We start from the raw sequence: 20,582 nt of genomic DNA, 5'->3' as shown, positions 1-20,582 counted from the left end.
GTTCTTCGGATGAAAGGGACATTTTTGCAAATCCCCGAGCGTTTCACCCAGTCTCGGGACACCCACACCTCGAGAAGCACCGACGCCCAGGGCTTCGAGCAGGCCACGTGCAAGGCCTCCCCAAGCCAGGCCGCTGGGGCGCTGACCTGGAGGTCAGGCCGTAGTTCCGGCAGCTGCTCGCCTCCGCCCACGGCCGCTGCCACTCTCTCCGGCTCCCGCTAATCCGCTCTTGCCGCCTGGTAGCCGGATCCACCCCACTGCAGGTGGCTCTCACTGGCTCCCAGCGAAACAGGGCACTATCACTTCCGTCGCTATTTGTCCATTAAGGCGTCAATCACTGAACGCTTGCCCTTGCCGCTCGAGCCATAGGCACAGAAGTCAGAGGGGCATGGATTCCGAGGAAAGCCGTCAAGTCCAAATGCAAGCGCATCACCCGCAAACGCCTCGGAGACTGGGTTAGACCACTGCTAATCCTGGGCAGCCCCGCCTTCCGCGCGCGCTCATTGGCTGGCATTCGCCGCTGTCCCACCGGGCTCACCCAGGAGCGCTTTCGCCGAGCCCGCAGGCCCACGTGACTGAGCGGAGCCGTCATTCTTCCCCTGGAGCCGCCCCGAGGCTCCGGGACGCTCGCCTCATTGGGCCTCCTGACTTCTCGCGTGATTTCCCAGCGCCCGCCCAGCGCCGCCAGCCCGCGGCTCATTGAGTCCCGCCGGCGTCAGTCACCCCGCGCCGCCCGCCCCCCGCGTCTCGCGGGATCCTGACTGGCCGCCCGGGTTGACGCCACGATTGGCGGGAGCGGAGCGGCAGCCGCGTCCTACTGGCTGCTCCGCGCCGTCCGTCACGCCGGCGGCGGGAGGAGGCGCCCCTCTTCCCCCCTCATCGTCTTCCCAGCCGCTTGCTTCCCATCGTGCTCCGCGGCCGTGTGGAGCGAGGCCTTGTTCCCGCGTTGAGCCGCCGCCGCCGCCGCCTCCTCAGCTTGAAGCCTCCGCGCCAGGCCCGTCCGCGCCGTGCCATGTCGGACTACAGCACCGGAGGCCCCCCGCCCGGCCCGCCGCCTCCCGCCGGCGGAGGAGGAGGAGCCGCGGGTGCGGGGGGAGGCCCTCCGCCGGGCCCACCGGGCGCGGGAGACCGGGGCGGCGGAGGCCCCGGCGGCGGTGGCCCGGGTGGAGGAGGCTCGTCCGGGGGCCCCTCACAGCCTCCCGGGGGCGGCGGCCCGGGGATCCGCAAGGACGCCTTCGCCGACGCCGTGCAGCGGGCCCGCCAGGTGAGAAGGCCGCGAGGGCGCGTGCGCGCGCGGGGGAGGGGGCGGGGGCGCGCGCGGGGTCGCGGGAGGGTCACGTGGGCGGCGGGCTCGGGGCGGGGAGTCTGGGGCCGTCTCGGTGTGAGGGTGACCCTCTGCGTGCTTGGACTTAGGGGTGCGCTCAAGGGGGGGGTCTCGGGATTTAGACTTTGCACTGGACCGTCCCTCTTAGGATACGAGGGCTGCAGTCTTGGGGGTCCCTGAGACCCACCCCTGAACTTGCACCAGGTCTTCTCTTTTAGGATGGGTGGGTTGCAGCTTTGGAGTTCCTGAGTGCACAGGAGGCTTCCTCTAGGACCCACAAAGGTTGCAGTCTGGGACAGTGTCCCCAAGAGCCACCCCGGCTCGCACTCATTATTTACACTGAAGACACAAGGGCTTGTATTCCAGGGGACCACTCTAGACTCCAGGAGGGTTTGTGATTTGAAGAGGTCTTATGGCTTTGCAGTGGCCTGAGCTTGAGTGTTGTGAGGGTGTCCAAGAGACACTCCTGGGTTTGCACTCGGGCATCCCTCTTAGGAATCATGAGGGCTTGGATTCTGAAGCAGGTCTGCAGGAGCCATTCCTGAGTTGATGAAAGATGAGGTCAGAGATGCTGGGAGACCTTGTGATCTTAGGGTCCCCAAGAGCCATTCTCGGGGTTTGCAACAGTTGCATTCAAGGATGCTAGGGTACCACTATTTGGACACATAAGAGCTCAGAATCTGAGGGAGCTCCCAAGGCTGAGCCCTAGGTTTGCAAAGGGACTGGGCCTGGGCATATAGATTTAGAAGATGGGGACCTATCTTAGCACATACTTGCACCCTCCCAGAAGTTCAGCACCTGTCTTCTAGGCAGAGGATCTTGCTTTACACACCCCTCCTCCCATTTTCATATCAGAGTAGGTCCTCCAGCCATCCCATTTCTGTCCCTTCTCTAGGTGAGGGGTGGGGAGAAGCACTTTTTGGATCTGGATGGTAAAGAGAGGCCCCTTTGTTAGCTGCTTTGCAGTGAGGTGGAGAAGGTTTGGACATGGGAACCTGTTTTTTACTGTTCAAAAGAATTGTCTGTCTCCCTTTGAGAACAGATACTTGTTTTGGGAAGATGACTTGTTCTGATGTCTGCATACAGAAGTGCCTGTGCTGAGGTGGGCCAGCTCAGCTTTGCTCACAGCCCCGCTCTGGTCACTTCTAAGAGTTGGGTGGGCCAGGCTCACAGCAGACGGTGGTGTCCAGGGCTTGTCCCAAGGCCTCTGGGCTAATGCTGACACCTCCCCATGTGGGAGGGCCATTGGGTTGGTGCACTCTTCATTGTCACCTCTGCCTTCCTCTACCCAAGGTTTGGTGGCTTCTAGCATGCCTCCCCCCCCCCCCAGCTGGTCATCTCTAAAGTGTCTCAATTAAGAAGCAGCTTACCCTGGGTGAGTGAGTGTGGTGACACTCCCTGTCAAGGGTAAGCACAGGTTTTTATAATGAAGTAGGCCAGATCCTGAATTCAGGATTTAGGGAGTGTTTGCTGGAATGGGGGTGATGTGAAGACACTCTCTGTATACTTGAAACTCAGTGTGCATCCCAAAGGAGCTTTTGTTGTGGTCATAATGAGATGTCAGGTATCTTGAAGGCCGAATCCTGGCCGAGATGTCTCAGGCTGTTTTTGTAAAGATGTCAAGGGACAGAAAGGTTGGATGGACCACACTGAAGTTCTGTTTGCTGCCCGGGCCACTTGTGAGGGGTGACCCAGGAATCCCTGCCCTCCTGGACTGTTCCCTTTCCACTTAGGACAGCCTGTGGGCACATGGGTCCTGGCAGTAAGGGAGAACTGGGAGCCTGCAGTTTTTAGAAAACTTGGGAGAAGTTTCTGAAAGCTTCCGGAGTGTCTGTGCCTATAGTTCTCCCCTGAGTCAGGGGGAGCCACTCCAGGCCAAGGCCGGAGACAAACTTGAGGGTTGCTTGGGATAGTAACTCATCTATATTTCCTACCCCACACTAGATTGCAGCCAAAATTGGAGGTGATGCCGCTACCACCGTGAATAACAACACTCCTGATTTCGGTTTTGGGGGCCAAAAGAGACAGCTGGAAGATGGAGGTAACTGCTGGTGATGATGGTGCCTGGCTCTCACCTGTGAGGGAGGCCTGGGACTGCAAGTAGCACTTGGTCCCAGTGGGGCTGCAAGACCGGGGAGTCCCACCAGCTTTTTGTTCCACCTGCCACCCTTAGGTATCAGGTAGCTGGGCCGATTGTGACGAGGGAAAGTCATGGTTCTCAAGATTGCTCCTTCCCTATAGGAGACTGACACACAAGCATCACCAAAGTAGCTCTTAAACAGAACACTTATTCCCAGATCAGATCTGACTGTAATCTGGAAGGATCCTGTGATGTCACTAATGTTCCCTTGTCAAAAGTGAACTTTGTCACTCTGGGGTGGTTGAACGACTTGGGTATGTTGCCCCTTTCTGGGCCAGCACCTTCCAACCCTCCATCTCGGCTGTCATGCGGGACTAGTAGTGACTATGCCTGGAACATGCCGCACCAGCTTTGGGGTTGAGGCGGTGCAGGTGGGTGGTGTCACATCTGACAGTCTCTCTCATCCACAGACCAGCCAGACAGCAAGAAACTGGCTTCCCAGGGAGACTGTAAGTCCACTGGGGGTGTGGGCATGGGGGCATTGGGAGTACTGGGGTCCAGGAGATCTGTATGCAGTGGCTTGGTAGGTTTAAGGGAGAAGCCTGTGGAAATTGAGACAAAAGTCCTAGAGGCAGGCTTTTATGGGGCGAGGCCACAGGGTCCTCAGGATGTAGATCCAGGCACAAAGCCATGTTGTGGGTACCATTTGCCCCTGGTGCAAGCAGGGTTATCTTGGTTTGGGCTTGTGTGGCCTGGATAGATGCTAAGCTAGACTCTTGCTTTGAATTTCTCTCCCCAGCTATTGGTTCTCAACTGGGACCCATCCATCCTCCCCCCAGGTAAGCTGTTCACTGGCCTCCTGCTGTCTCTGGTTTGGGGTCTGGCATGGAGGCATCACTGGAGCTAGGAGAAGCTGGCAGTCCTGGGGAAGGAGTGCACTTGTGTCCATTAGTGTGCTCTGTGAAGGGGGATAGTTTGGGCCACTAGAGCAACATGGTTCTACACAGAAGCATGGTCAGATGCTCCCAGGGGAATCAGAGCCTTTGGGTATGTGCTGCTGTCTGGCTGCCTAAGATTGCCTGGGGTGCATATGACCCCAGGTTGTTGAGACCGGCCACTGGTTCTCTTTGAATGGGCCTGTAGTTTCATGAAATAGAGTAGACACCAACTAGAGACTGGAACTGTGTGACAAGCCCCCTTTTTACTGATGTCTAGACTGTCAGCAAGGTATGCAAATATCCAAGGTGGGGAAGCTGTAACTAAGCCAATAGAGCACTCACCCTGGGTTACCTCCCCAGTACCCCACCTAGAAAAAGTAAAAAAGCACAGGCATTTTTGTCATCTTAGTACTTGAGAGGTGAAGGAAGGGGAATTAGGAGTTCAGAGCCAGCCTGAACCACGTGGAATTCTGTCTCCAAAACATTCAATGTGTTTTTTTTCTTAGCAAAGGAAATGGGATTGCTATGGGCAACTTGTAGACTCTTGGATGTCCTCAAGCTTCTCTCTGGCCCTGAGGTCATTACCCTTGTGTTGTTGGTAGCAGAACATGCAGCAAAAGTCCTGGGCCTTCAAAGGCCCAAGCCTCTGTCTCCTAGAGAGCTGGGGTCTCTAGCTGAAGGCTGATGTTGAGTGTCTCTTCCCACAGGACATCAATGACAGAAGAGTATAGAGTTCCGGACGGCATGGTGGGCTTGAGTGAGTGTGGGTCCCCATGATTAGGGTGGGGCTTGCAAGCCATGGCTGCCTTAGGCCAAGGGTTTTCTGGTGGTGTCCAAGGGACTGCTGTTGGGGAGCCTTGGTCTGGGTGCCCTTACTTGGCCTTCACCTTTCTTTTCTTTCCACCCAGTCATTGGCAGAGGTGGTGAGCAGATTAACAAAATCCAGCAGGACTCGGGCTGCAAAGTTCAAATCTCACCAGGTACGTGGGAGCCCAGGGCAGAGCTGGCTCCGCTGGATGGGTGCTCCCTGAAGGTGCAGCATAGCACTGTCATAGCAGGCACTGCACTGACTGTCATCAGGGTGGGTGATGAATGCCTTTGCTCCATGTCCCTGCCCCTTGTTTTCCCTCTTTGCATGTGGGGTGGCCGAGAGGATTGTGGGCTTGGTCATGGAAGCACCTTTTTCCAGGTGGCAAGTTCATTGCCATCACCTTAAAGTGTCATAGGATAGAAACTAGTGCTGCAAAAAGCAGCATTGCAGGGTAAGCCTGGCTCTGAGGTTGCCTGGACCTGCACTTGTGGACTATGTGCATGGGGGCTTGCTTAGAATTCTCCCTTCAGACTTGAGCCAGGGTCCCAGGCGCTGCTAGGAGAACTCCTAAGCTGATTTCTGGAATCTCCTTCCCCCTCACTAATCTATCCTCTTCCTTTGGTCGCTTGGGTGCTAGGTTGATGGGAGTGTGACGCTCTGCATGTCTGACTCCTAAGTTCCATCTTTTCCAGTGGGTTTTTAAGAAGCAGTCTTCCTGGTGTCTTGCGGTGGAGAGTGAAGTGATTTGTAGGAGAGGGCCACAGGCTGTTCTGAAAGTTTCATGTCCCCACAGTAGCAGTAGCCCTCTGGGCATTGAGCCTCTCTTCTTCTCTGCAGATAGTGGTGGCCTCCCTGAGCGCAGCGTGTCCCTGACTGGAGCCCCCGAGTCTGTCCAGTAAGTCCCCAGCCGGGTCTCCTGCAGGAGTCAGTGACACCTATGTGTGTCCTTCCCACCTGACCTGTCCCGAGAGCTGTGTGGACAAGTTGACACCCCCTCTCAATCCTGAACAGCCCCAGGTCTTTGGCACCCGCCAGATGACTTACCTGAGCCGAGTGTGCTCCAGGTGCACACTCTGAATGCCACCGTTTCCTCCCCAGAAAGGCAAAGATGATGCTGGATGACATCGTGTCACGGGGCCGGGGAGGCCCCCCAGGACAGTTCCATGACAACGCCAATGGGGGTCAGAACGGCACAGTGCAGGAGATCATGATCCCTGCTGGCAAGGCTGGCCTGGTCATTGGCAAAGGTGGGGAGACCATCAAGCAGCTGCAGGTGCGTGGTGGCACAGGCACTAGTCCCCACAGTTCCCTGCGACCCCAACAGAGTCCACATCTGACAGGCACTTATATTGTAGGAGCGTGCTGGGGTTAAGATGATTTTAATTCAGGATGGCTCCCAGAACACAAATGTGGACAAGCCACTGCGGATCATTGGGGACCCGTACAAAGTTCAGGTGAGTGCCCAGACAGCATGGCCTCCAGAAGGCTCCACTGTCCGGCTTTCCCTGGGGTAACAGCCCTCTTAAGGCATTGTGCAGCTCCACAGGGATGTGGGGGACCCTCACAGGTGCCAGGAGGTGGGTGCTGAGGCAGCACACTTGCCCGCGCCCACTGCCCAGTGTGGTGTGTTCACAGCAAGCCTGTGAGATGGTGATGGACATCCTGCGAGAACGTGACCAGGGTGGCTTTGGGGACCGCAATGAGTACGGATCTCGGGTCGGCGGAGGCATTGATGTGAGTACAGACACTCCAGAGAGGTGGGCAGCAGGGAGCAGGGCAGAGCTGGGGCCATACTGGGTGACCTTATGCCTTCTGGTCTCCAGGTGCCTGTACCCCGGCATTCAGTTGGTGTGGTTATTGGCCGGAGCGGAGAGATGATCAAGAAGATCCAGAATGACGCTGGTGTACGCATCCAGTTCAAGCAAGGTGAGGGGTGGGTGCCACCTTGGCCCAGGCATTGGCCATGTCCCAGCTCTCACGGTTTCTCTAAAATTGCTTTGTTAGTTTCTGTGGATCCCAGAGGTGGGAGGACACTCAAACTGCTACTCTTGAGTGGGTGGGCATGTCCCAAGAAATAGGGGTTCCTGCTTGCCTGCGTAGAGGCAACAGATCAGGGGCGCTGGGCTCTGAGGACACGGTCTCTGAGGGAGCATGGCTGTGCTTTGAGCGGGATCTTTTTCTTGGTGTGGATGTCAGATGATGGGACCGGCCCCGAGAAGATTGCTCACATCATGGGGCCCCCAGACCGGTGTGAACATGCAGCCCGGATCATCAATGACCTCCTCCAGAGTCTTCGCAGTGGGCCCCCAGGTCCTCCAGGGGCCCCTGGCATGCCCCCTGGGGGCCGTGGTCGAGGCCGAGGCCAAGGCAACTGGGGCCCTCCTGGAGGGGAGATGACCTTCTCCATTCCTACCCACAAGTGTGGACTGGTCATCGGCCGAGGTGAGTCCCCAAGGCTCTGCCCGTCCCCTGCCTGGCTCTGCACTTGCTAGCACGTCACTAACCATGGTCTCACAGGTGGTGAGAATGTGAAGGCCATTAACCAGCAGACAGGCGCCTTTGTGGAAATATCTCGGCAGCTGCCGCCCAATGGAGACCCCAATTTCAAGTTGTTTGTCATCCGGGGCTCGCCCCAGCAGATTGACCATGCAAAGCAGCTCATTGAGGAGAAGATAGAGGTGGGTTCCAAGGGGTGCTGGTGAAGGTACCACCCCTCCTCTTTGGATTGCTCACTGCAGCTGCCACTTTTTTCCTCAGGGTCCCCTCTGCCCAGTTGGACCGGGCCCTGGCGGACCAGGCCCCGCTGGACCCATGGGACCTTTCAACCCTGGACCCTTCAACCAGGGGCCTCCGGGGGCACCTCCACAGTGAGTACTCCTTGGCTTCCTGGGTGGTGGGGCCTGGCACAAGAAGGGACAGATCCTTTCTCGCCTCTGCCTCTCAAGCACAGGAGGAGCTAGCTGTGTGCAGGCCAGTGTGGTGGCTGTCACGAGAGACCGCACTGCGTTTGTCCCGTCTTGTTCCTGTGTCAGCCCCAGTCTTCAGTGTTAGTAGGAGCTTATTTTCCCACCCTTGAGCCAACTCTCATGGACCTTCTCTCCTCCCTACAGTGCTGGCGGGCCCCCTCCTCACCAGTACCCGCCTCAGGGCTGGGGCAACACCTACCCCCAGTGGCAACCACCTGCCCCTCATGATCCAAGTAAGTGTCAGCACATAGGAAATTAAGGGGGTGACACCAGGCCGGCTACTGCGTCATCCCTCAACCGAGATCTCTTCCTGCAGATAAAGCTGCCGCCGCGGCTACAGACCCCAATGCTGCCTGGGCCGCCTACTACTCCCACTATTACCAGCAACCCCCAGGCCCTGTGCCAGGCCCTGCCCCAGCCCCTGCGGCTCCACCTGCGCAGGGGGAGCCCCCCCAGCCTCCACCCACTGGCCAGTCAGACTACACCAAGGCCTGGGAAGAGTATTACAAGAAAATTGGTAAGTTCAGTGCCAGGTAGCAGTGGGGTGTCCTGTACATGGTCTGGCTTCCTTGACACTCTCCCTTTCTCAGGCCAGCAGCCTCAGCAGCCTGGAGCACCGCCACAGCAGGACTACACCAAGGCCTGGGAGGAGTACTACAAGAAGCAAGGTGAGTTGCTGGCTGGGGCCAGGGGAGGGGCTGCCAGCATAAAGGTGCCTTCTGCCAGCCACTCATTGTCCTCTTTGTGCCCACAGCACAAGTGGCCACTGGCGGGGGTCCTGGAGCACCCCCTGGCTCCCAGCCTGACTATAGTGCCGCCTGGGCTGAGTATTACAGACAGCAGGCCGCTTACTACGGACAGACCCCAGGCCCTGGTGGCCCGCAGCCGCCTCCCACCCAGCAGGGACAGCAGCAGGCAAGTGGGAACTGCCACCCTCCTCCTCCTCCTTTCTCCTTCCAACCCCCGGCCACCGTCCATCCTGCCTTAGTGGGTAGCGCCGGAAACCCTTTCCCCTGCGGGGTGTGTCCTTGATGCCAGCCTCGGGCGCGTGGCCAGAGTCTCCCGGAGCCCCGCAGCCCCGCCGCTGGGAAGCGCCCGCTGGGTGCAGAGGCTCACGGAAGAGGCTCCTCCGGCAGCCGCTGTTGGTGCGAAGTTGTTGGGTGCTGGGGGCACCGGCCGCAAAGGTGGAACTCTGAACTGCTGGGGTGTCCCGGGTGGGGGCAGGACGTGGGGACTGCACTGGGTGCCACGCCGGTTGCTGAACCCACTCGCTCAGAATCTGGCCACTTGGGAAGAAAATGTCTATTTTTCCCCCCCCTTCTCAGCATCACTATTTTGGGTTTTGTTCTTTTTTACTCTTTTATTTTTTTAAAGCCACCATCTTTATCCCCCATGTCCAAGTAACTGTGTTACAGGCGGCCCTGGCTCGCTGGGATGAAGGGGAGCCCACTGAGGGGACTGGGCCCTCCCTGCCTGGTGAGGCCACCTCTCGTGTGCTTGCCTCTGTGTCCTGGTCTTGTCTGTGAAGTGGGCATGACGATCGTTGCCACCTTCCAACCTACCTCACAGGGGTGTTGTGGGGACACCGTGATCTGAATGTTGTGACGCCGAGCCGCCGCCTCCCTTCCCTGCCCCTCTCCCCACCCTGGCACTTGTCCCCTGTGCGGCCCCCTCCACACCTCTGGCTTCTGCAGATCCCCCCCTTCCTGCTCCTCCTCCTTTTCCTCTTCCTTTTCCTTCTCCTTTTCCTCTTCCTCCTCCTCCTCCTGCTTCTCCTCCACCAAGGAGCAGTCTGACTTCAGCAGAGTCCCCAAGACAGACAGTCACAGCCCCCTGCTTGGCCTGTGTTGGCTTGGGCCCGGCCTTCTGGCCTGCTGCCTGGAGTCGCAGCCTCTTGTAGCCCGGCCGCCCTCCTGCCATGACCATTCCTGTCTCTCCCTCTCCACAGGCAAATGAAGCAAATGGATGTGAACTTCATCTGTGAAAATATTTTTTTTCCTCCATTTTTGTTCCATTTGGGGGCTTCTTTTATTGGTTTCTATATTTGATTGGTTTGGTGAGAGAGCAACGGCTGTCTGGGGTGCAGGGGGTCCCCTCATGCTGAGGCGCTCCCTCTCTCTCATTCTATGTGTCTCACATCTTTTTCCTTCCAAAATCGGGATCCTTCATGTTAAGCCAGCCTTAGAAAATAGTGAGAATTTAACCTCTGCCAAAAAAGAAAAAAAAGTTTAAAAATTAAATCACAAAGAGCAGAACAAAACCTATAAAATGATATATATATAGAAATATATAAATCTCTATCCCCCAGCCTCCGAGCCCACCCCTCTGAGGGAAGTGGTTCACTTTCTCCCTACTGCCCAGGGCCCTATTCTTGTTTTTAAAATAAACTTTTTAAAAGGAAAGAAACAGTCACTCTTGCTATCTCTTTTTCGTTTTTTTAGTTAGAGTTGGAACATTCCTTGGACCAGGTGTGGGTATTGCAGGCTCCTCCTGCCCTGCCCATCTCTATGTCTCTTCTCCCCCTCCCCTTTTCTCCCCCCTGCTCTTCCCTGGCTCTGCCTTGTACCCACCCCAACCCCAGGACTGGCCTGGTACGTTGTCATCTGTTGAAGATGAGATAAACTGAGAAAAAAAATGAGAACAATACAAAAAAAAAAATTGTATGGCAGTTTTTACTTTTTATCGCTCGTTTTTAACTTCACAAATAAATGGTAACAAAACCTCCCTGTGTCTTGTTGGCTGCCGTCTGTCTCTCCTGCCCTTCAAGTAGGCTTCCAAAGCAGATGTGTGCTGCTGCTATCCAGGCGTCGTAAACAACTCTGGTGGTGGTGACTAGGGACAGGAAGCTGTGGGGAGGGCCGTGTGTGGGCATGTGCTTTCTTAACCTCCCTTTTGTTGAGTGACCAGGGTGGGGAAGGTGGGAGTAGGGTGCGGCCCCTGAGACTGCCTTTCTTTGGGGCCCCAGCTATCTCTGTACTCTTCCCTTTGGGGATTGAGGAACCAGGTGCTGAGGACGGTCCCCAGGGCTCATGTTCCCATGGATGTAGCCACACTTGTCACTAAGGCTGCCTCATGAAAGCATCCCATTGGGGCACCGGCCCAACGAGCCTGTGTGGCTAGTACTGGAGAGTAGAGGCCAGGCCTGGGTGAGTGATACTGTGAGTGGACAGCACCAAGGGCTCTGAGGCAGTGTGGGGTTTGTCATTTGGTTTGGGTTTTTGGGGGTGGTTGCTTGGTTGGTTTGGTTTGGTTTGATGTACCCTTGGCTATCCTGGACTTGCTTTGTAGACCAGGCTAGCATCCAACTCAGAGTGCCTCTGCCTCTGCCTCCCCAAGTGCTGGGATTACAGGTGTGTGCTGGGTCATGGCGTGAAATTCCCTTTTGTGATCAAAATCTGTCAGGGTCAGGGCGGTGGCCCAGCAGGTGAAAGTGCTGGCCCCAAAGCCAGGTGCAGTAGCTCTCTGCAACACCGGCCAGATGAGGGGTTTGTGAGCTAGAGCAGCAGGGACAAAACCCACTCTCCAAAGCTGCCCTCAGACTGTGCAAACCAGGGTCCGCACCAAGCAGTGACGACTGCCTCTAGGTGAAGTTGGTTTCCCCCCAGCTGGGCTACTTACGGGTCTGCCCATGAGGGACCCTGTTAGCGCCAAGGTCTCACCTCAGGTCTGGGTCCTGTGTGCTGTGGGGAAGTGGGTAAAGCCAGAGGATGGCCTCTCCCTGGCTCACTGCAGACTCTCAATGACTGAACAGCACTTGGCAAAAATGTTTTCAGGGGCTCCTTCAGCCAATATCTAGGGGAGAGGAAGCCAAAGGATCAAGGAGGGAGCCCATGGCACAATCTGCTCCATCAGCCCCTCTGGCAAGCCCTGATGAAAGCAAGTTTGCAATCTGGGTGTTGTCCCAGGTCCTGTGACAGTGGTTATTGGGGGCCGGGGTCATGGAGGAAAGTGGAGACTCGTATGGGTCCAGGAAGCAGAAAAAGGCAGTCTGCCTTATTTGCTTCCAATGGGAATAAGGACACCACCAACATCCCTTATCTTCTACAGACCCTTGTGTTAATCACCCTGAGCCAGATGTGTGGGCAGTGCCAGGGCTTCACAGCTATGCAGGTGGCAGTGTTGGGGACCCCACTAGCTTTCAGGAGCTGTGAGAATGAGGTAAGAATTACACAAGTTCAAGGCCAGCCTGAGCTACATGAGGCCTCAGCCTGTGCTCACCTGAAAAAAATGGAATCCCCCTCATTACAGACTGGGGAAAATGGCAAACCCCAAGCTGGCTAAACAGGGCTCACTTCCAGGTACCCACATGGCGCAGAAGGTTCTTTTGCTGGTAGAAGGTCAGAACGGGCTCACATAGGGTATAGTGTGTCTCCAGACGCTTGCGGATGGCTGGCTCGGAGTCATCCGCCCGGTGCTCCACCCGTCCTCTTTGTAGCACTCTCCGCACCATGGTGTCCATGGAGCAGTCAAACACTATGACTATGTTGGGGTCCCTGCCCACCTAGACAGCAACCAAGAAGATAGGGTGAGGAGAGGGCCTTCCACCCGTTCCTAAGAGGCCAGGAGGCTAGTCTACTGATCTAGTGTGTGTGTGTGTGTGTGTTGCACCCAGTGCTTGTGGAGGCCAGAAGAGGGCATCAGGTCCCTTGCAGCTAGAGTACAAATAGTAGTGAGCTGCCTACGTGGATGCTAAGAACTGAGCTCAAGTCCTCCTCTGCAAAAGCAATATAGACTCTTTTAAACATTTTTGAGCTGAGCATTGTGGCCCAGGCCTTTAGTCTCAACACTTGGGAGACAGGCAGGAGGATCTCTGAATTCGAGTCCCAGCCTGGTCTACAGAACGACCTTTGAACTACAGGGCCTTGAACTTCCAGAGACCTGCTTGCCACTGCCTCCCAGCTGCTGGGTCTGAAGGTAAAGGCTACCTCCAACACTTGGCACAATACATGCTCTTGACTGCTGAACCATCTCCCCAGCCTGCAACCTTGTCTTTTGAGGCAGGGTCTCTCGCTGGCCTAAAACTTTACAAGTAGATGAGGCTAGCTCCTGCCTCCCTCATAAAGAGCTGAGGTGAAGCACCCACATCACATCTAGGTTTTTATGGTGCTCGGGTACCCCTAAGTTTGCTTTTTGAGATTGGTCTCCTCGTGTCAGCCCAGCTGTCATGAAACTGATCTTTCTGCCTCTAAAGCTGCAGTCACAGGTGTGCTCAGCCACACTGGGTGTGCTGTTTTCTATTTTACTTATTTCCTGTTAATCCTTTTTTTTTTTTTGAGACGAGGTCATTTTGTATACGAAAATCTGGCCTTGAACTTGCATTTCTTCTGCCTCAGCATCCTGAGTATTGATACCATTTTATTTTCTCTCTCCCTCCTCGCTCTCATTCTCCTTCCTCCTCTCTGGCCGGGAACTCAGAGAAGTCCACCTGCCTCCGTTTCCCAGGCCCTGGGACTAAACGAATATGTGCTACCTTACCTGCCCCCAATTTTCCCTCCTTTTTCTTTTGAATAGGGTCTCATGATGCCGAGGCTAACCTTGACTTCCCTATGTAGTCCAGGATGACCCTTGATCCTTCACATCCCCAGTCCAGTGTTGGGACGACAGCTGTGCACCACCATGCTTGGTTCCTTGCTTGCCTTGGGGTCAGGGACACCACCCAAGTCCTTATCATCCATACACCCTTGAGCTGACGCTAATGGGCTTCACTTCCACACAAATAGGAGAGGCACAGGCCCTCCCCTGAGCCTAGGCCCACCCATCTAAGGCTCTATTTGCAGTGCTGGGAAGTGCCCCTGCCCCTTCACTGGCCCCTCCCTATAGGCAGCAAAGTCACCTCTGCCTGGACCTCCAACAGTAGTGGCACCAGCATGTACGGTTCTGGTAGTTCATCCTCTTCCTTCCTTCCCTCTCTTTCCTTCCCTCCCTCTTTCCCTCCCTCCCTCCTTCCTTCCCTCTCTCCTTCCCTCCTTCCATCTTCCCCTCCTTCCCTCTTTCCCTCCTTCCTCCCTCCCTCCTTCCCTCCTTCCTTCCTCCCCTCCTTCCCTCTTTCCTTTCTTCCTTCCCTCCTTCCTTCCTTCCCTCCTTCAGTCTTTCCTTCCTTCCTTTCCTCCCTTCTTCCCTCCCTCCTTCCTTCCTTCCCTCCTTCCTTCCTTTCCTCTCTCCTTCCTTCCTTCCTTCCCTCCTTTCCTCCTTCCTTTCTTTCTTTATTACTGGATAAAAGAGAGGCCTGTGGGGAAGGCAAAGGACAACTTTGCAAAGGCTGCTCCCTTCCACCTTGACGTGGATTCTGGGGTTAGAACTCAGGTTGTCAGGCTTGGTGACAAGCAATTAACCTACTGGCCCTTCTTCGTCCTTTTAAACATGTTTCTAAGTCTATATCTATTTATGTGTGCTACACATATGAGTGCTGGTGCCCACAGAGGCCAGAGGTGTGGGGGTGCCCATGGAGCTACCTGAAGATGGCTCGGAGCTGAAACTCAGGTCCTCTGGAAGAGCATTGCTCTTAACTACTGAGCCATCTTTCCAGCCAGAATTGTTCCTCTCTCCCTCTTTCTTCATATTTTTTTTTCCTGTCTTATTTTGAGACAGGGAGTCTTCTCTATGTAGCTCTAGCTGTTCTAGAACTTTGTGGACCAGGTTAGCCTCAAACTCAAAGAGATTCACTTGCCTCTACCTCCTCCTGAATGCTGGGAATAAAGGTGGGTGCCTACCCCTTTATCTAAAGAGCTTTTTTTTTTTTTTTTATCTTTTTATCTAAAGATGTTTGGCCTGTGCATTTCCTCACAGGATGGAGACCATGGCTCCATGCTGGCACACGTGTATTTCCTGGTTCCTTTTAACCACTAGTCATCGTAGGTTCAGACACCTTAGATAAGAGAATCTGCTTGATGTCAGCGGCTGGGATTGTCTAAAGCTGCCCATATCCTCCACACCTCGCCTGAGCACACTTCACCAGAGCACCTGATAAAACTGTCACAGCGCTTCTGCTCAAAGCAAGTTTGTCTGGGTTCAGTACAGGGGCAAGCTTCTTCCTTAAATATATCTTCTTACATGTATGCATTTTGTTCATGTCATGCACACGTCATTGTGTGTGTGTGTTGAGGTAGCAGACACCCCGCAGGAGTCAGCTCTCTCCTTCCACCACGTGGGTTCAGGAATCAAATTCATGTCCTCAGGCTTGGATACAAGCCCATTACCTGCTATGTACTCTAGTCCTGATGTTTTTATATGCTTCATTTCATGCTTGGACATGGGACTTGCAGGAACCAGGGCCAGTATATCCAACCCAGGAAAACAAAGCTGTGTCTTCAGAATGTATCCCTGAATCACACCCCAAACCCCCACTTTAAAACCAAAAACCGGAGCTGGAGAGATGGCTCAGTGGTTAAGAGCACTGGCTGTTCTTCCAAAGGACCCGAGCTCAATTCCCAGCACCCACATGGCAGCTCACAACTGTCTGTAATTATAGTCCCAGGAGATCTGACACCCTCACACAGACACACATGAAGGAAGATCACCAATGTAATAAAATGCTCTTTAAAAAAATCAACTAGGCAGTGCTGGCACATGCCTTTAATGCCAGCATTCAGAAGGCAGAGGCAGAATTTGAGGCCAGCCTGGTCTACAGAGCTAGTTCCAGAACAGCCAGGGCTATGCAGAGGAACCCTGTCTCAGAAAAGATGCATTCTGTGTGGGTGTCACAGAGTGCACCCATGCACAGTTAGGGCTGCACCATGGCTTGGAGATCCATACTTGTCCTCAGAGAGAACCTGGATTTCATTCCCAGCATCTACATGAGGGCTCACAGCCATCCTAAATTCAGTTCCAGGGGATCCGACGCCATCTTTAGACCTAGACCTCAAAGGGCACCAGACCTGTCTGTGGTGGACATACATGCATGCAAACAAAACACTCATATCCATAAATTTAAATATCAAAAAACAAGGCGTTAACTGTTGTCTGTCCAGCCTGCTATGCTGACGTGTGCTTGTGTTCTTAGCCGTCAGGAGGACTACAAGGACTTCCGAGTCAGCCTGGCTACACAGACACTCTCTCCAGAAACAAGAAAAAAAAAAATACAAGCCAGCTGGACAGTGAGGTCTCACTTCTGTCAGCCCAGCACTGGGAAGTGGAGGCAGGAACATTGACCGCTCAAGGTCATCCTTAGGTACTTGAAGAGTTGGAGGCTATCCTGGGCTACATGGGACACTGAACACTGAGCAAATGTCTGAGGCTGCTGCAGTCCTGAGGCTGTTCCGGTCCCTCACTCCAGCCCGCAGCTCCCTTTGGGTTGCACGGCTTCACGCTTTAAGAAACTGTGACCGTATTTAAACAAGGGGGCTGCTTCTGCCTCACAGCTCCCGGCTTTCCCTAAGCCCCACTGGCTTGGCAACGTGGGTCCTGCGCGTTCCCATGGCAACAGCAGTGTGAATGCTTCCTGAGCCCATTGGCAACACTCCACATGGATAAATTCACGCTCTGGAATCTTCCACGGGTTCGTACCATCAGCATCCCGAGTTTTCTTCTCATGCACGTGTCGGTGAGTGTGAGGCCAGAGGTCGGCCCGCCTCAGTGCCTTCCTCAATGGTTCCCCCTACTTTAAGATTTTAAAGAAGATGTATGTGTGTGAGCATTTGCCTGGTTTGCTTATGCACACAGAAGCCTGAGGGGCCAGGAGAGGGCATCAGATCCCCTAAAGCTGGAGTCACAGGTGGAATGAGCCATCCTAGAGAAGCTGGGGACTGGGCTCAAGTCCTCCACAAGAGCAGAGAGCGCTCTTACCTGCTGAGCCTTCGCTCCAGCCTCTGTTTTGATCAATTTTTTTTTTTTGTCCAATTTTTACTGTTTGTTTGAGGCAGGATCTTTCTGTGGAATTCCCAGAATTCACAGAAATCACAGTTCTCCTGCCTCAAAGGATCCAAGTGCTGGGATGACAGGCGTTGCCTCCATGCTCGTTACTGATCCATAAAAATTAATCCAATGTGCAGGCTGGGCTGGGCACGGTGGGTAGGGGGCTTGCCCAGCATGCCCAAACCTCCGGCTCCATCCTTAGCACATAAACCACGTGTGGTGGCACAGGCCTGCCATCCCAGCACCCCAGAGGTGGAGAGAGGAAGATCAGGAGTTCAAGGTTAGCCTCTCCTACATTACAGAGTTTGAGATCAGTGTAGGCTATATGAGAGTGGGGAGGGGAGAGGAGGAAAGGAAGGAAGGGCCCGTCTCCCAGCCTCAGCGTTGGGAGAGAGACACACACCACTAGGGTTTTATGGGAGGTGGAGAGCGTGGCCTGGAACCTCCACACAGGGAGGGCACACACCAGGATGGTCTGGCTCTGGGGGCAGGTCACTCACAAGCCGCTCAAACTCTTTGGCCTGTTCCAGCTCTCTGGGGAAGCCGTCGATGAGGAAGCCTGGGCTTTCAGGATGACACAACAAGTTGTCACTGACCATGTCCAGAATGAGAGCCTGGGAAGGAAAGGGCATGCACTCAGGACAGTACCCTGGGGGCCCGCCCCTCCAGAGAGGCCAGGAGCTACGTCGTCAGAGAACAGGACCCAGCGCCTGCAACGCTGGCTTCCTCTGTGCTTGCGTGCCTTTGAAGTCATTTGGGATATTTCGACTGTGTGTATGTCTGTGTTGGCACATGTTCAGGTGGATGTAGGTGCCTCACTGGCTGCAGATGTAGGACGCCGCTGGGGCTGGATTTACAGGCAGTCACAAGCCACCTGAGGTGGTGCTGGAAATCAAACGCCTGTCTACTGTAGCAGCTGATCCGCCTCAGCAGCAGCTAGGCATGTAGCCCAGGCTGGCCCTCACTTCCCAGACTCCCTTGTGTCTGCCTTCCGAGTGCTTGGCTCTTTTATCTTCTTTCCTGTTACTCCAACCCCCATACACACCCCCACACTGAGCCCAAGGCCTCACAAATACTAGGCTCTCAGACCTCGTATTTTGTTTTAGAGAGAGCCTCACATAGCCCAGGCTGGGCTCAGAGTCAGAGCTCCAACTGCCTCTGCCTCCCAAGCGTGGGGATTAAAGGTGTGAGCCGCCAAGTCCAGTGACCTTTGCCTCCTTTTGACCCCAGCTCCCCGGGTGCAGGCATGCCCCACCTTGCCCATCAGACGTTGTCAGGCTCCGCCCGACAGCTTACCTCACACACCATCAGTTCTAGGTGAATGGCTATACTTTGCTGTGTAGGGGAGGAAATGTGTCTGCTCAGCAATTTGCTCCCTGTACATTTTCAGTAGGGTCCACTGATTATGTGGGTACGGCAGTTGCTCTGTTTAAGTAATTTATTTAACTAGGGTCTGTGTAACCCAGACTAACCTCAAACTCCCCATCCTCCTGGTTCAGCCTTCCAGTTACTGGGACGGCAGGTGTTCTTGTCACTTCATCTGGCTTTCTTCATCCCTCCCTTCCTCCCCTATTTGTCCCCCCCCATAGATAGATAGCCCCTCATGTATTCCAGGCTAGACTCTTTGGGGTTTCTCTGTGTAGCCCTTACTGTCCTGGAACTAGCTCTGCAGACCGGGCTGGCCTTGAACTCACAGAGATCTGCCTGCCACTGCCTGCCAGAGTGCTGGGACTAAAGGCATGTGCCACCAGGCCCAGAACAGGCTAAATTCTTATAAATTGATTAGACCTTTTTGAAAAGGCTATTAGATCTCTTTATTATTTATCTACTTGGGGAGGGGAGGTGGGTGCCACCCGAAGGAGTCAGCTCTCTCCTCTCATCATGAAGGTCCCAGGGATTGAACTCAGGTTGTGAGGCTTAGCTGCAAGTTCCTTCGCCCACTGGGCCATCTCTCTGGCCCCTGGTATGGATTGTCTGTGTAGTCAAGGATACCCCCGGGGACTCCCCATCCTCCTGACTCCGCCTCCCAAGGGCTGGGTTGTCCAGCATGCACCCAGTTCCTTCAGTGTTAGGGACAGGACAGGACAGGACTTGGTGCATTCTATGTGAGTGCCTTTTGTTGTTTTTGTTGTTGTTGCTGTTTGTTTGTTTTGTTTTGTTGTCTTTTGGTGTGAGTGTTTGCCTGCACACCTGTGTGTGCAGAGCCCTCAGGAGAGAACCAGAAACCCCGGAAGGCGAGTTATAGTTGTTAGCCGCCATTTTGGGTGCTGGGTACCAAACCCAGGTTCTGGATAGGAGCAGCCAGTGCCCTTAACCACCACATCCTCACAGCCTTTTCATATAATGACAGTGTCCGCACAGCAAGGCAGGGGCTGGGCCAGGAGAGCCTGGCTTCCTGGAGGCTTTTCTGCCTGCCGCCCTCTCCCTCGAACTCTCACCGTGGGCACCAGGAGTCCCTGCTGCATGATGTTCCGGATCTGCCGGCCCCGCTGGGTGCTCCTCTGAGCCTCCTCCCGCAGCAGCTGGCCCAGCCCCACGTGGCAGAAGCCGTATTTGGTAGCCATATTTTTGCACTGGGTCCCTTTCCCGCAGCCTGGGCCCCCCACCACGAAGATGATCAGACGGCTCTTCAGGGCTTCTATGGGTGTTCAGGGAAGAAAGAGTGGGTACTAGTGTGTGTCCTTAGGGCACCCTGGCCTCGTACTGCAGGACGCCACTGATGGGATTCTGAGCAGGCCCCTGGCCATTTGCACAGACCTCCTTGAAGCGCTCCGGCGACTCCCTCAGCCCACTTAACATAATGACAGATAATGAAAGGGGAAGGTCTTAAACTCACCCAGGGCGCCCCGCTCCGCCCGCCGCGCGGTCCGTTCCATCCTGCCTACCTGCCCCTCTAGCCACACCTCTCCCAGGCGTGCTGAGGTAAAAGTTTTCTTGCCCCTTCCTCCCCCTGCCTCAGACTCCCATGTCCTCCACGCTCAGCCACGGTTCTTTCTCGCTTTCTACTCGCTGTGGTCTTTGTAGCCAGCCTCTGTCACTCGAGGGGCACGGCTCCCCCCCACCCCCCACGAGGCAATGAAGGTCTCCGCTGCCAGCCACATCTGCGGAGTCAGTAGTTTATGGTTCAATGCCTGTGTCTCCCTTGTCCCTTTGCTAATCCAACTCCCAAACATCCCGCAGCCCCCTTTCTCTGATCCTTCCCAACACAGCTGGAATTTCCGTTTTCGGAGACTGGCTCCTCTCTCGTTGTAGCCCAAAGACATCAACCAATGGTGGGGATATCCGACCCACCTCCCCTATCCGTTGTCCCCTGTAAACCAACCACCCCTTCTCCCGGGGCGTTACCCTTCTCCCGGGGCCTCAAAGCTCTGCCGATCTGGGGCAGCGAGGACTCGCACAGACCCATCCCGCCTGCATGCCCAGGTACACGGGGCCGGGTCTCTACCCTGACCCCTCGGTTTCTCTCTACGTCACAACGGGCTCATTTTGCAAGATGCCCGGGATTCCCAAGGCACCAGGATGCGGAGAAAACGGAATCCCAGACCCGCCCCAGAGGATCCCTGAGAGCCATCCCGCAGAGCGGGCCTGTGTTGCTATGGCAACGCGGCCTCCG

General features: G+C 55.2%; 2 protein-coding genes across 2 annotated transcripts; one reads left to right on the top strand and one right to left on the bottom strand.

Annotated features, from left to right (window-relative positions):
* The first annotated feature begins 852 nt into the window (after window positions 1–852).
* On the top strand, window positions 853–10,843 carry Khsrp (KH-type splicing regulatory protein). Its single transcript, XM_021633007.2, has 18 exons — window positions 853–1,264; window positions 3,269–3,365; window positions 3,875–3,913; window positions 4,204–4,243; window positions 5,050–5,099; window positions 5,251–5,322; window positions 5,991–6,048; window positions 6,252–6,426; window positions 6,509–6,607; window positions 6,789–6,887; window positions 6,977–7,079; window positions 7,350–7,595; window positions 7,671–7,831; window positions 7,911–8,020; window positions 8,264–8,352; window positions 8,436–8,636; window positions 8,710–8,787; window positions 8,874–10,843. The coding sequence occupies exons 1-18, from the start codon at window positions 1,013–1,015 to the stop codon at window positions 9,149–9,151; spliced, it is 2,247 nt and encodes a 748-aa protein (XP_021488682.1). The 5' UTR covers window positions 853–1,012; the 3' UTR covers window positions 9,152–10,843.
* On the bottom strand, window positions 10,545–20,580 carry LOC110546290 (adenylate kinase isoenzyme 1). The gene is made up of 5 exons (XM_060371315.1): window positions 19,408–20,580; window positions 17,470–17,583; window positions 12,426–12,620; window positions 11,779–11,911; window positions 10,545–10,965 (listed from the first exon to the last, which is right to left on the bottom strand). Exons 1-4 carry the CDS (start codon window positions 19,531–19,533, stop codon window positions 11,843–11,845), a joined length of 504 nt encoding a protein of 167 aa, XP_060227298.1. The 5' UTR covers window positions 19,534–20,580; the 3' UTR covers window positions 10,545–10,965; window positions 11,779–11,842.
* Between the last annotated feature and the right edge of the window lie 2 nt (window positions 20,581–20,582).

Source organism: Meriones unguiculatus, chromosome 17 (assembly GCF_030254825.1).
Source record: "Meriones unguiculatus strain TT.TT164.6M chromosome 17, Bangor_MerUng_6.1, whole genome shotgun sequence".
Classification (NCBI taxonomy): domain Eukaryota; kingdom Metazoa; phylum Chordata; class Mammalia; order Rodentia; family Muridae; genus Meriones; species Meriones unguiculatus.
The sequence above is the reverse complement of the archived record's forward strand: the minus strand, read 5'-3'. Positions and strand labels throughout refer to the sequence as shown.